The sequence below is a fragment of the Filicampus tigris genome, chromosome 15 (genome assembly GCF_054856515.1).
Source record: "Filicampus tigris isolate MCC_2025a chromosome 15, RoL_Ftig_1.0, whole genome shotgun sequence".
Classification (NCBI taxonomy): Eukaryota; Metazoa; Chordata; class Actinopteri; order Syngnathiformes; family Syngnathidae; genus Filicampus; species Filicampus tigris.
The window spans coordinates 17096656-17112673 of NC_141231.1; the positions used below are offsets into that span (position 1 = coordinate 17096656).

At 38.8% G+C, this 16018-nt stretch overlaps 1 protein-coding gene across 2 annotated transcripts in view; it reads right to left on the reverse strand.

Annotated features, from left to right (window-relative positions):
* The window catches only part of il11ra (interleukin 11 receptor subunit alpha), a 34101-nt gene that overhangs the window by 13773 nt on the left and 4310 nt on the right, over positions 1-16018 (reverse strand). For both annotated transcript variants that reach the window (XM_086053186.1, XM_086053185.1), the window contains exon 2: positions 68-164. In XM_086053186.1, the coding sequence (XP_085909312.1) occupies positions 68-164 (97 nt within the window). The remainder of the gene's footprint in view (positions 1-67; positions 165-16018) is intronic.

Here is a 16018-nt window from a genome sequence, read left to right on the forward strand (position 1 = left end):
GCAAATGTATTTTTAAACACATCCTTATGATCAGGGGAGGAGTAAATGTACTAGAAGTGTGTCTTACCTTCATTGGTCCAAATCTGCGCACCACTGAGACACAGTGACCAAGATAAAAACCAGATGACTGTCAGACTTCCAGGACTGGACAAAAGACCTGGCATCTGGAAAGACACAGAAGGTATAATCATGACTAAGAGCAAAGACTAACATGTTTATCTGCAGCTTTGTACAGGGCTCTTGGCTACTATTTTATGAGTCTGTAAAATTTGAAATTTTACACCAAATAAAAAAGTGTGATTATTTTCTACTTCCAAATCTAATTTCAAGTTTACAACAAAGCTGTCTATTAGACTGGTCCCAAAATTAAGCTAAATAAGCTTTGACATTAGGACATGATTTAGGCATTGACCAATTTATTATTGTTAAAACATGATTAGGTTCATGTTTTAACAATAATAACAAATATGTAATGTTAGGGTGTGATGCAGTTCACTCAGCAATTTTTTAACACCCTTCTGACACAAGTTTAAAACTAAGCTAACTACATTCAAATGTAAACTTAAAAAAAATGAAATAAAATAACTTCTGTCTTTAACTTTCACATAGACTGTGGTGTATGTTTCTCTTCTCTTAACATCCTATTGTTGTAGCTTGATCTTATTCTTAGGAATATGTATTGTTAAAAAAAAAATAATAATCACAAAGCACACACATGTAATTCTTTGATGAAGTAGCTTTTTGAATGCAACTTTAGGAGCATGGGTTTACCGAAAATGTGTTGTGGTTTTATTTTAATTGTATGATGTTCATTCATGATTCAGTGACACTGACTTTCCCAACTTTCACTGCAGTATTACATTAATGTCCATTGCAGTGGTTTAGCAAATGTTACACAAGACTCCAAATTGCAGTATTTGAAACCATTTAATGTGGATTTTTTTTTCTTTTCTAGTTCAGAAAAATTGTTTATAAAACATGCAACAGGATTCAATCAAGTGAAGTCATATTATGCTCTCATACACAATGGTTTATTTGTCAAGATGACTTTTTTTTTTTTTTTTTGCCAACATCTCAAGATGACTAACTGCAGCACAGTTTCAATTTTTGGCACAAACAAGGCTGCTCAGCTGAACATCAATTTTTAAATGATAAAATAAACGTTCATCAACACAAGATATTATTTTTGGCTCATCTAATGGCAGCGGGCCTACCGGAATCAAATCATTGGTCACATAAAGGTGCTGCCGTAAATGGGCGTAGATTGGAGTGAGCTACATTTTAAAATATGATGATGTGACAGTTTTAGTCAAACAGGGTGAGGACTTTGGACTTCAGGAAACATAATACCATCAAAATAGACGACAGCCGTGCTCCAAGGCCAGTAGACAACTATCCTATTAAACCTAAATCTGCAACTGAAACCATATGTATTGGACATATTTTCAAAACGGCTGGAAAAATACTTGAACATTTTCCAAAAGATCAGCAAAATACGTCTTGGACAATTAAAAAGAAAAAAAAACAGAAAGTGGAAAAATGATTTTACTCGCAATGGCTGTCGTCCTGGCCCAGTCATCATCTAAGACTAGAGAAAGCGCAATATTCATGCAGCAACTTGTATGAAAGACAGAATGCTATGAAAGCAGTACTACTTTTATTTCCAATTGTCAACTCCTGCGTTTTAAGAAGAGCACAAAAACTGTGCGAGTTGAGATCCTGCAAATCTTTGCATTGCGGTGTCGTGTTCTGGCATAGTGGTGCTACATTCACCACGTTGGCAGTGTAACTTCTCACAGCATACTCAGCAAATTCAAATTTCATGTGTTTACATTCCTTCTCCTCTTCCAGCCATGCCACCTTGCTTGAGAGCCTCAAGAAATGTGAGACGGTCTGTGTCTGCCATCCAGCTGGAACAGCCCTGTGCTCATTAGTATTCAAATGTAATGCGGATGATGTTCAGACAATTTGATGGCAACTAGAAAAGGTATTTGTACTATTTAAGACCATTTCTCTTTCAATTTCCTCCCCACTCTAATGTGCAGGCAGTTCCTGGCAACATTTTTCTAGCACTATGATGCCAGAAGGTTCAAGCTTCAGGAAACAAATTTGTGTCAACGTCTCTGATGTGTACAAGCCAACATTGACTAGCCTGATATGATTACATTAAAAAAACATTCATGAAATGCTTCTTAACTTATTGGATAAATATTGATGCACCGCACTGATTTTATTTTCAAAATAACTATCAGACAAATATAGAACAAAATTGATCAGGAATGTAACCAAACCAAATGAAACGAAATAAAAATACCGTATTACTGATCCCAAGTGATGAGCACGTTAGATAGATAGCGGGGGATGCTAAAGTAGCAGTCTTCATTTTACTCAGTGCACCCTCTGGTCAAACATCTCAAACAGATGGACTCAAATACTCAACACCAGTCACGGATGATTAAAATCAAAGTCTTTGCTTGATATGCCATTCAAGAGCCAAAGGCAATGGGACAAAACACAAGTAACAACAACCTCCTAAAAATAAAATGAGTAACATTATGAAACATTGCTTAACAGGGACAATACTTCACTAGAATCAACCACATGACTGCGGGCGATCATCTGTGACTATTGTGACACTGAAATCTTGACGCTAGATGCACATGGGCGCTGCCACAATCTTTTCTGCTTAAATTGTGAGTCCACTTAATTCCTGGTAACTTCCGAGTGGATTTTTTGGGGGGTCATATTTAACATTGCTAACAAAAAAGGTACAGCTCACAACAGCAGAACAAAAAGTCCAACTGAGCCACACTGACCGGCCGCGTAATATGCTGATATCGCAATGACAGCAGTCGAAACGTGAAAACATTTAGTTCAAACTTTGGCGCATATATCATACTAATCTGTTCATACACCAAACTAGAAGTCATTTGAAGCATCCATTTACATCAAGGTATACCACTGTAATCTTGTCGTGTCCAGCGTTACTTTTCAACTACTCCTTCGGTAGTTTTTGGTCTAGCTCAAAAAACAGGCAAAAGTATTCTATGTTTTTCTTCATTGATCTGATATTATAAATCTACAGAAAGATTCATCTAAATACAGATATATAAAAGGAAAATCATTATATAGTTCATAGTTCTGTATGTGGGCTGTTATAAAAGAGGCCTTTTTTTTATTATTCCTTTCCAAGAAAACGACGCCACTGGCAATTCTTAAACTAGTGGAAAATCTCATATTTCACTGTTGGATTGCCGAATGAAAATTACACTGTGGTGTGCCAAAACCAAGATGGGAGCTAACAATTGCAATGTAGTCACCCAGTAGTTGTGGATATTTTACAGCCATGTATTCAGTTCATTGATTAGTATCTCCACTCCTGTGAGAAGTCAACACGCAACCAAGTTAATAGCAAGGGCCAAATCATAAAAATACACTCGCATCAAACACGCACATCTGCAAGAAAAGCAACATTCCAGGACAAATGCTGATTCTAAATGATTGTGCTTTAATATACCAACACGTAAGGGGGGACAGGCAATTTCTATACCCAAACCTCTTTAAATCTGCATTACAATGCATCTAAATCAAATGATTTCTTCTACCACTGGCCACACATATATACAAATGTATAAAATTGCTGTCAAACAAAACATTTTTAAGCTTCCACTTTCTACTGCTTATCCTGTTCGGGGTGATAGGTGATGTGGAGCCTAACCCAGTTGACGCGTACCGAGAGGTGGGGTACACCCTGGAATAATTGCCACACCTGCGGAAAGCCCTTCTTTTTTCCAAGATGTACAATTTGGTATCATATAGTGTTAGGAGAAGACAGGAAAACATCTGAGTAGTAAAATGTCCTTTGTACCATATATTTACACACGACCTTTAAAAAAAGATTTCATTTTATGACACTCCATGTTTTTATTGATGTACATGCTCTGAGAGAATCAAGTCTACGAATGAAACTGTCGAGATTTACTTATCGAAAAATGTTTTTGTTTCTGTTAGTAAACTTAATGAATCATTCTACAAGGCCTTGGCGTTCTGTTCCTTTGTGAACTCAAAGGATAGCAGAGAAACTATGTCAAGGACCACTGATAACTCCTCAAACGTCAACACGTGTTCTTTCCACAGGCAGTCTCTCTCACTGCAGGATTTCGTTGCGACTCACTCCCGCCAATTGTTACGGTTGTCTATCTCTCCCAGTAAGAACCAGAAGTAAACCGTCTACAGCCATGGATTTTATCACCAGAATGCCATCTGAATGCATGTATTCTCTCAATCATGTCTAAAATATGCTGAACAAAACCAGGGTGCCCCTTACATATGCTTAAAACAGGTCTTATATAGAATCTCCAACAGTCTGTGAGCAAAAGAACAATATGACGCTTACAGACTATTGGTTTGAAACCCATTCAAGAAATGAGGCCAGGGGTGAAAGCTGAGGAATCGTGACAAAGGTCAAACATTAGCTCATGCTTGTAGCCTGAATATGAATGAGTGGTGGACAGTCAGAAGAACATGGAGTATGTACTTGCCAAAGTTCAAAACAAAACCTTAGCTAATAACAAAAACAGCTTGCTGCTAAAATAAGTTGCAAGCACACTTGCGCGATGACTAATCTGATTCAAAAGTACTCTTAACAGTTTCTCTCTGTGGCAGCACAATCCCACACCCTGAGTCACTCACGCTGCTGCATGCCGCTGCACATTCAGTCATCTTTACGAGGGAAAAAGCAAGACGGAGAGGACTGAAAGATATAATCGGAAATAAATAAGGTGGTTCAGAGCGGGCTTAGGTACTGTACAAGACTTTTGAAAAAATAATTGTGCAATGCATTATTTTTTAGACTGTACATCGAGTACGGCTGCACGGTATTGGAAAAACATGCAATATGCGATATGGTTGTTGAATATCGATATTACGATATTTAACTTATGCCTAAAGAAATGACATTTTTATTATCTAATGAAAGATTTTTTTTTTTCCGTGCAGCAAAATAAGCATGCTCAGTGTGTGCTCAGTTAACTAACTGTAATTCTCCTTGATAATATCCAACTAATGGATAGCGATGCACATTTAAGTTTGCATCTGACTCGTTGGATTCAGACAAAAGCATACAATTCCATAAGAAAGTTATTGCATGTTTTTACGATATGCATATTGCATGGGCCAACACCGCGATATCGATATTTTTTTCGATATACCGTGCAGCCCTAACATCGACTATAAGTCGTAACCATCAAGATAAGATAAGAATGCCTTTATTGATCCCACAGTGGGGAAATTTTCAAAAAATGCATCATGACGAAGAAAAGAATGTTGTCGATCCACTACACGTTGACGGCAGGAAACGAGTTCCAGTTGGACGAAACTTCCACTTCTAAGTTGTTCTTATTAGTTTAAAACGGACCTTAACTACAATCACGTGTCATATTGTGGCCAAAGGTAGAATCCTGATTGGTTATTGCGCCTTTGCTGTTGTAAATAGTAAATCTGTGTTTTGGCCCACGTCTCATACTAGCGGCGGCTGCAGAGTTAAGTCACATATCAGTTGCCATAACTACAGTTCTTCAACTTCTAACTCTGCTTCTTCTCCATCATTTCTTCTTCTATTGTTTTTTTGGCGGTTGGTAAATACTTTAGGTGCATTACCACCGGTGGAGAGAAGGTGGCGGTAATGCACAGAAAGTCAACACAATTAGGGAACAGGAATTTTGGGCACCAGTTCGAGCTCCAATTTTCATATATACGTATAAGTCATACCTGAGTATAAGGGCAGGACCAGCCAAACTGAAAAAAGGCAGACTATAGTCCGAAAAATACGGTAGTTAGATTTCTATTTTCAGTCGAGTTACTTTCCAACATTACTCACATATCGTCGCTGTCCTGTGAAAAACATGTATGCGCAATTTTGGAACACTTTTTAAATTTTCATGAGATTTTAATTTTAATGAGATGTCTGTAACGCTGAAACACCATTCACGTAAAAATAAGAAAATTGAAAAAAAATTGACAAATGTTTTTCACATGACAGCGACGATATTCTCAAATGACAGAAGATGCTGTTTGTTTTCACTGGGCATTAGAGTTTGCTGCACAATATCAAAGACGGATATTTAATTGTTAACTTTCTGTACATTGAGTTTTTGACTCAATGAGGCAGTATGTGTTCAAGATTAAATAGATGACTAGTTGAGGGATCAGCTAACAGCATGTGTGTGTGTGTATGTGTGTGCGTGTTCATGTGCACAAGCACTGAACCAACAAGATTTGGGGGTCAAGCCAAAATGTGTCATGTTAATGGGGCGACACAACAATGGCTCCTGTGTTGATCGAAGTTGCTACAGCAACCACTGCACACTCATCTGGCCGTTTCTGGCAACAACAACTCTGCTGACGGACAAGTGTGCGTGCGCGTTTACGTTAAACTCCCATATGTGAAGCACTTCAGTGCAGTCGGGGGTTGCTTGTGTGATTTTTTTTAATTTTTTTAGATAAGTCAACTTTTCAATCAGTGCGCATTTTTGCATCAGTGCCTACTTTTCCCCCCCGAGGGGTTGTGAGCGTGGCGTAGTTAGTGGAACAAACATGAACAAACATAACCTTTTATCTCTTCCACACTCAAACACGCTAGATTTGAGAAGTATTAGAAAGTATTTTGAAACAATTCTGAAACAGTTTAATATGTGCCATGTGGTTTATGCTCGAGAAGAAAACCTGTAAAAATATATTAAGCTTCCGGATTGAACTCTGGAGACCCTGATTTAAAATGCAATACACAACAAGTCAATTGAGCTCAATATTTTTTTAGAGTAGACGGTTGGCATTGAAGCCCATAAAGTTAAGATGGTAGTAAGAGTTGAAGTGGCAAAATGTTTGTAACAATGTGAAATGAACTTAAAATGATTTTTTTTTTCTTAATGTAAGAATAACTGAGGTTTAGAGAAGCATGTGGTTAAGCGAACCCTTGATATTTAAATCTTGGTATAAATGAAAAACACATGTATGATGATGGTAGCCAGCGCCAAAACAGAACACATAGATCAAGTTCGTTTTTTATAAAGGTCTGTGCCATATACAATCCATGGAAAAAGTCAAAGACTAAAGACACAATAAATAATGGCTGCCATGTGTATACCGAGATAGCACTCAGCCAATCCGCAGAAAAAGACCAGAGTGTCTAAGTAAGAAAATTGGAATAATGACATGTTAAAAGGTATCTGTGCATGCTGAGCTCCTGGAGGCTTGTTATTGAGCTATTCAAATTATTTATCTTTTCAGAATGATTTTGGTACACACAAACCTGACCTGTGGTGTGTACATGTGTGCATGCTTATTTGAGTGACTGAATGATCGCTGTGGCAGTATGTTGGCCTAAATTCGACAATGCTGGAATTTCCTTTAGCTCAGCCGCCAGAGCAAGATGGCTACCATATGCCAGATATTCACACGATGCAAAATGCACGCACAAGGTTGGACGTGGAAACCGCTATCTCGCTCGCAGTATAACCTCACATTTGGAATAAAAAAAAAAGTGCACACACACAGTCCTTCATTTCACTATCAATAACACAAGCTTGATTGGGTTGTTGCTGCTTCGGCGCTGTTAAATTTGAGTAAGGTGTGTTGGATTAACTTGTGAACCAAGTTATCCATTAATATCTGAGGAGCGAAAGGTTTAATTGATTCCAGGTCATTTCAAACCAACCGTGATCATCGTGCATCAGCAAAGTTACTCACAATGCTTACTCATTTGAGGAAGTGCCGTCCATATATCAAAACACAGGGTAGCGATCCATCACGCTGAGATTTCAGAGGGAAGGCGGAAAGAGTTACTGAGACAACTGTTCAATCCTACCCACAGAAAAATAGCACTCAATCCTGAATGCAGCAAGGTGTCGGGTGCATAAATTACACCACCTCTGAGGCGGTAGAGAGTGCCACTGTAAACATCACCAGGTGCTAATGCTAACCACAGAAAAGTCAAGTTACTATTGGCCTTTTTGCAGAGATACTGCAGCAAAAAAGGGAAGATTGATGATTCCCAAACCAGTCAAGAATGTAACTGCTAAAAAGGAGGCTTGTTTTTGCAGAAGAAACTTGCAAATCATAACTAGGAAAGGGGAATAGGGAAAATTTGTGAGTTACGGTCATTCCCTTATAATTGCCATGAAAAAAAAAATCTGCTAAAATGTGAATAAGCAGGGTAGGTACAATAAACTGCAAGGCCTGATTGATTAGTCGACAAATCGCAAAAATAATCGGTAACTAATCGGTTAGAATAATCGTTTGTGGCATACCTCATAACGGGATTTAAAATTTGGCCATCGCACAGAGCTACAATAGGAATTGGTTCTTTTCTTTTTCTTTTTTTTTCTTCCAATTTTCCAAAAGTGTCCGACTTGTTTTTTGCATGCTAACCAGCTTTTGCATGTAGACTGCATTTTACATTATTCACAGGGTCCAAAACATTTTGTTCCCGCTGTCCCACACGAGACAACCCAAAGACCACAAACAGTGGCCAAACAGATGTTTCCCTAAAGACATTCCTCTGCATCACAAGTGAGTTACTGACAAACCTATTCATGCAAATTTGCGGCTGAGTTTTGGCCTCATACTTCCTAATGTAGCAAGACGTTGCTTGATCCCTGGTTGCATAAATGACTTACACCTTCTTTGTTGCTTTCACACCAAATCAGATAATGCGCAGACCTTTTGTTTCTAAACAAGTGTGCAGCAGCTACTCTGGCAAACGTTCCTCCTCTTCATACAGGAATCACAAGAACTCACCAGAACTTCACTCCTTCTTTAGGTCCACTTTTCACTTAACCCTTTACTCATCATGTTATCAACGGAATAATTACTGGAAAGCAGACACAACACAAAACCCGAAAAATCATCCATATAGTTTTTACAGATCTTAACACGACTTGACTGTTCGGACTATTTTCAGCTGGAGCTGGAACAAAGAACCTGCATGGGCACTACCGTCAAAAAGCACGTCGTTATATGCGCCTTTGGATTGATATCTGTCAATCTAAAATATGCCAACTAAAGCCCGGTTCACATGGCAAGATTTTAAAATTGTCGGCCGACTTCAAAACACTGAGAGAACCCACATGAGACGAGAAAAAAAATCACAGGTATAACAGTTTTGAACGTGCTGAGTACTGAGTGACTTTCAGAGCGGGCAAGCCCGTATACCTCTTGTATATTTGGTACTGCTGTCTTGTATGCAGTGCATAATTTTTGGTGTTTCTTCGATAGCGATCGGGACACTCGTTTTCATAAAACTTTATTAGAATACCACTTTTACTCACATCCAACTGTTAATTCCATGTTAATGTTAATGCCTTTCTCCATTGGGATAACACGAAAGTTGTCGTAATAAACAAAATACAGATTTAAAACGGCCAATGAATCAGTTACAGACAGTGCAACAACTAGAGCTCTTAAATCAACGTATCACAGTGAATACTGACATAAAAGTCTTTTGGGTGATGTATTTTTTCATACTGTGTGCCGGCTAACACCAGGCAGCACCGTTTGTATATGGTGCCGCTAATAAATAAATGCATACAAAGGACAAAGCTCCTCTTTTTTTGGTCTATCAACTCACCCCGTGATGCTAGGTAATGTGCGGTCTCCTGTTTTTGCTTCATCTATGAAGAAATAAGTTCTGTACAACCGGTTTTAAACAGTTGCAGCTTGCATAAACGACACGCATTTCTGTGGAATCCCAGCACTCGTGTGGATGTGGTTTTCTGCCTCTCGTCTTTTTTACGCCACCAGCACACAAAACCGAAACATTATATTGTGTCGTATCAAACTAAGATATTGCTGTTCCATTTGGCAATATCTTTGTGTGTCAGGATTGTCATCGCTTTATGACGTTTAGAAATTGAGAAAATAGACAAAGCTGATCTTTTTTCTACTGATACGCTGAAAATGACGATAGGCCCTGATTTCCTTTCCCGTGATCGGATCGCGAAAACTTATACTAAAATATAAGTCATCAAATTATTTTGGAAGAATATATGCTTATTGTGCGAACGTTTTGGGAAAGCCCTTTTCTCCATGACAGAACACGTTCAATATACAGTCCCTAGGCTTGGTTGGATGAGTGGTGTGGAAGTCCCTGACCTCAACCCCATTAGTGTCCTCTGACAAACATTTTTTTTTCTGGTGAAAAGACGGAGTGGAACAGGCAAGGTTTTGTTTTTTTTTGATAGTTTTTTCCATCTATTGTAGGCTTCACTTTGAGACAGCACTGTTTCAACAATCAGCAACTCATCCCATCTGCTCTTTGTTAATCAACAAGGCTTAAAAGGTACACCCCAGTTCAACTCTATCCAATCAATTTCTAGCTGGATAACCTATTACCCGATACGGAATCAAACAACAAATCAAACAGTTAAGATAAGATAAATAGACCAGCCAAATTATTTGGCTTGCTGTCAAAGCCTGGGAAAAAAAGAAATTGTCAAATGCAAGAACTCCCACATGCAGACGATGATTGCTGTACTTAACTCAGTCCAAGTCCATAAGACAGCAGGTTGACTGGCCAACAAAAAAAAACAAAACTGCCTAGATCTGGTTTGCCACACTGTGCTGATCGCTTGTGTGTGTGTGTGTGTGTGTGTGAGAGAGAGAGAGAGAGAGAGAGAGAGAGAGAGAGAGAAAGTAAATGCAGCGTCCAAGTGCATTTGACTGGCGCCACACTACTGCTGGAAGTAATTATAGAGACATAAAGCAGATAGTTGGTGATTGCCGTTTTATGCAACAGTGGAAATCAAAAATGCATGCATCTACACAAATACAATGCACGGATTTAGCTGTGATTGATGACTGTGTCATTTCATAACAATGCAAATTTTAAACGCTAGGCATTTCAGAGGCTCAAATACTACTCCGAACCATTAATCGAAAAAAAGTCCAATAAATGACAGAAATGCAAATGACTCTTTTTGAAGAACACAAAAGGATATTTTAAGTCACACACGTTGCAGAAGTGGTAAAGCATTTTCAACGTTTTTTTGTTTTTAGTTTTTTTTTTCATAAATTAAACTGTGGCAAATTATTCTTGTTAACGCAGACCTAGTGTAGATCCATTAGCCAAGTTCAAAAACACATCAATAACTATGTAACCAATTATTGTTGCGTGGACACGGTATTTAACACGGTTAGCTAACAGTTTCCGCCATTCATTTTTTTTCAGCAGGAAGGAAAAAATATTGGGAAGCGCTAACCCCCCTTTCCACCAATTTCCACCCACGCAAACACGTTGTGACCATCACACATCGACCCCGAATTTCGTGAGGCGTGAGTCATTCTGCTGGGAATTCCTCGTCTTTGCCCATTGCTACCAACTCCACTGAGAGGGGGGGAGTGAAAGTAGTGTCGCTAAGAGGAGAAGATTCATGAGGAGAAACTGATATTGGAAAAATACTTAAGTAAGATTAAGAGGGAGAACAAACTCGCATGGTTATATTTACTGCGCACAACATAAATCGGCATCTGTTTAACGATGCGTAAAAGTATGAATAGCGTCAAAGCACAGTCCAAACCAATGAATGTGTAATGGTGATTTACAGGAAGTTAATACTGGTAACAGACACAAAGGGAAAAACATGGAGAAGAGAATAATGCGCACTTGTTTCTTTTTTTTTTCTTTTATCACGCCATACTGCCCTGCTAGTAACAAGCTTGTATCAATACACAAAGCCTTTACATACAGCTCCGAGCAGTTCGTCTGGGTCTTTCTCTTGCAGACTGCTGGTAAACAGGAAGTGATGCATGTTTGTAATAGCTGATATGAGCAATGACGCAAACCAGATTATATACATAATAACATTTACAATGTTCTTGTCAATGTAAAACAGTGTTCAGATATGCGCCGAGCGTTAAGTCACTTTACTTTTAGTAAAAGAAAAAATACAAGATAACAGTCTTATAATTGGATTTAGTTTTAGCCATAAAGAGTTAGGTCAGGGCTTTTTTTATACACAGCAGGTCAAGGAGTAACACTTCTTAAATATTTAGAGACGGCCAATAAATCCTCCATGAACAAGCACCTGGAAACTGGGGAGGGAACAAGAAGTACTTAAGCGAGTGAGAAAAGATGGCCATCTGCCTCTAGCCATTGAGTTGGCTATTTGTTTAAAACTTTGCACTTACATAACTCCAGTAATAAATTACACGTATGATTAAATTCTGACACGTAAGCAATTCTGAATGATTTAAAAATGCCAGCACCTGATTACTAACGTGGTGCTGGCGGAACACGAAATGTTTAGTCAATGTTGTGCAAATAAGAAAGATATATCAGTATATATCACTCCAAATTTATAGTTCGAAATGGTTTGAATTAGCATTTATGATTGAGGCAAACAGTAAAACACGCACAAAAAAACTCTAACAGCCATCCATCGAGGCAGTGCGAGTCGGATGAAGGGACTGATATGAGTCTGATTTTCAATGTGCCACCATGATATGGCGGCTTTGAAGTGTGTTGACGTTGAGACACGTGCGCATACGTGTATATGCGTGCATGCGTGTGCGTCTTGAGTTCTCAACAAGTCATTTGACAAGCCTCGTAATAGAGGTATGGAACAATTCCATGTTACATTACTCACTACCAGAGAAGGGCATTTTACTAAATTCTGCTGAACCGTCGTCCATTAGGTCATGGGACCCGTCCCAATTTTAAAAAGCGTCCCATTATTCGTCAGAAAAACGGGCGTCCGTCAGTGACGGTCAGTCTGACGGAATGCCCACCTCTGCTGACTACATTGCCGCTATGGTCACTAGTAGCATATGACATACGCAACTAAAATTATTAACAATCAAATATGGTTGTGAATGAACTTATCGTGCCGCTCATATTTATACAGTAACTTCCTTTCTCACAAACATTCTCCTTGAAAAATCAGCTTGAGAAAAAGGCAAGAAGACAATTTCTCTAATTAGTTCATCAACATGCGTTCATAGTTATTCCGTTATTATAAATGCAGATTTGTTCTTGATAGCTGTACAGCATACTTGATTATTTCAGTTTTTTAGTTGCTTCTTCCGGACAAATGGCACACTAATTAGAAGTCATTTCCATGTAAGTGATGGCAGCAGAGAAAGCGCATTTAGGTGTTGCTAAGAGCTGGCGCCTACTCCCAGACTCCAGTCCCCGTCCTTCTTATATAACGGTACTCACTCTCTGGACAGTACACAGAAGTTAAAACACAAAATGCTAGACTGCCAGAAATTCCAAATAAGATCAAATTCAGCAATCAAAACAAAAAAAAAGCACAAGAGACCAAACACTGTTGTGGCGCGCTAACCAAACATGGGAACATCGACGGGTTTATCACGGCTATGACAGGTAAGTGTGCTTTGATAACTAAAAACAACACAACCTTTGTGGTAGTGTGATCAAAATCGGATAGAAATCACGTGTGCAGTTTTTACTTCATTTCCATTAGTTTCTGTCATGTACCTGCCAAATCTGATATCATCATCACGCTCCATAAGGTCCCTTTAACCTCCTCTAAAAACACCGACGCTCCATAAAAACAACAAACACAGCAGGAGTGGGGAGCCGGGAGGCATAAAAGCAGAGAGAGAGAGAGAGAGAGAGCCAATAAAATCATGAAAAGGCAACGATAGAGGAGGAAGAAAAAAAAAAACAACAACTTGAATTTGTGTCAAAGGTTACAGTCAAATTTCACTGAAAAAGGTGGAGCTGGTTCATACGCATCTTCAATCGACATTCCAGGAGAATTATGTCAGCATCTACGTGCGCTCACATGCACGCGCAAACACACTGACAAATTGCACTTAAAACCACCAAGTCCTGCCTCCCAAACAGCACCCAAGGTCCATCCAAAACTTTTAAAAAGTGTTTTCCATGCAAGGTTAAACATGCGGTTGTTTTTCTCAAGGGAAAGATGTTTTGCTCCATCAAAACGGACTCACTCAAAATTGAAACTGACAAGTCTGTCAATTATTAATGATGAGTCCAAAATACTGCCGTCACCTTGCTGCAGAAGAAAAACTTACCGGTAAGCTTGGCCACACAATATTATTTGTTTGTGTTGCCTTTTTGTTCAAGGCAACGTCACTATAAATTGTATTGTAAAGAGAGGATGCCAATTGTGCGCTTTAATTTTCATCAGAGGTAAAGTATTAAAATGTGGCTAGCAGATTCTGTAAATTTAAAACAGATTAAAAGGCTGCCTCCGGCCTTAACAGAAAGCGGGATGGTTGCTTGAATGGATAGATCATAGATATAGACTAGAGATAGACCAACATGTTTTTTTTCAGGGCAGATACTGATTATTAGTAGTCAAGAGAGCCGATAATCGATATTTGGAGCCGATATTACATTTCAGTAAAAAAGAAAATATTGGCATCAAAATAAAAATAAAAATAACTCTTAACTTTGTTGAAATGTCTTTAAGCATACATTTATTGATTTTTTTTTTTCAGATTTGCATAGTATTGATTTTATTATTATTATAATGACTATACATTTTTGACAATATATATCTTTGTTATCAAATTCTAACAAAAAGTTCAGTTTGATTTCAACACACTTTTAAATTGATTTATTATCGGCCAACGGATTTTTTTAAAAAGGCCGATGCCGATATCCGTCAAAACGCAGAATAATCGGCCCAGTCTATCCCCAGTATAGACATAATTATTACACAATTACTGTATTAATTGACTGCTAAGAATTGCCACTTGAACGGAACTGATTGATGATTAATCATGTCATGAACCAATTAATGACGTTGAAAAGGAATGAAACGTGAATCTTGCACATAACTTACATTCTCACCCGTCTAAAAATCACCCTCTGTATTTCTAGTTCCTCTAACATGGAATGGGTGTGGAAACATCTCATTTACTTTCATTACCATCTCTAGCAGTGGCATGCAATGAAAAATTCCACGCACAAATGCATTACGAATGCAATATGGCATGCTAGTCAGAGATAACATGGCAACTGCAGAAGTCTGTGTTTAAATGCTCAGGGGAAGTCCTGTGGCTGATTGATTTAAAAAAAAAAAAAAAACTATCCAGCAACGGGTGTATCAAAAAAGTATCCAGACAAGCCAGCAGAGCATCCTGTATAAGAAAGAAAGATCCCCAAATATTTGACTTCTCCTTCATATTTCAAGCATGCATTGTATTTTTTGCGCAGCCAAGGTTAGCCCTTAAAAAAGTAATCTTGAGGTACGATCACGTCGTTACTTCTAGTACAGTGTGTCACTCGACACCTCGACGTGTGCAGCACCTTTTTCGTAGCAATCAAGCCACCGTTTCACGCGCGCCTGACCAACATCGGACACGGTTTTGGGAGTCACCGAAGCATAAGCGTGTCTGATGCTTCTTCAAGTGTTGGGAGATCCACTGGCCTTGTTCCATAGACTCGATGTGAGATCAGATGAACGGGCGAGCCCATTCCACGGGACCATGACGACCGATCCACTTATCCGGGAAATGTTCATCCAGGAATGCATGAAACCCGCGTGGATAATGCGCTGGGGCGCCATCTTGTTGGAATATGACTTGCTGCATGTTAGCTAACAGTTCCTGAAGCATACGGAAGTAATTGCCCCAGTACGTTATTTGCGTGAGATTCGTACGTTGTTGGATGAGCGGTTCCCGGATTGGCGGATCAACATCCAGGAGGTACGAGTCCAAAATAACGGTAGTTTTGGGAACAGGCCGACGTTAATTTCAGTCAGACTTGAGTCTTTCACTGCAGCTCTCAATGGGCATCAATTAGCCGAATTGGCGATCAATTCTTCGAGGAGAGCCTTAATTTTCACGTGCCCTAGTTATCATCCGATTCAGTTTTTGAAGTTGTTATTTTTCGCTGCAAAAATTTTACCACATTTTTCGTAACTATGCTTAGTTTTGATACAATTGAAAATGGTCTGTTCCAAAGTCATCCTCATGTCTGTGTGACTCGGACGCAAATTTCCTGGAATCTATCAACCCATGTGTA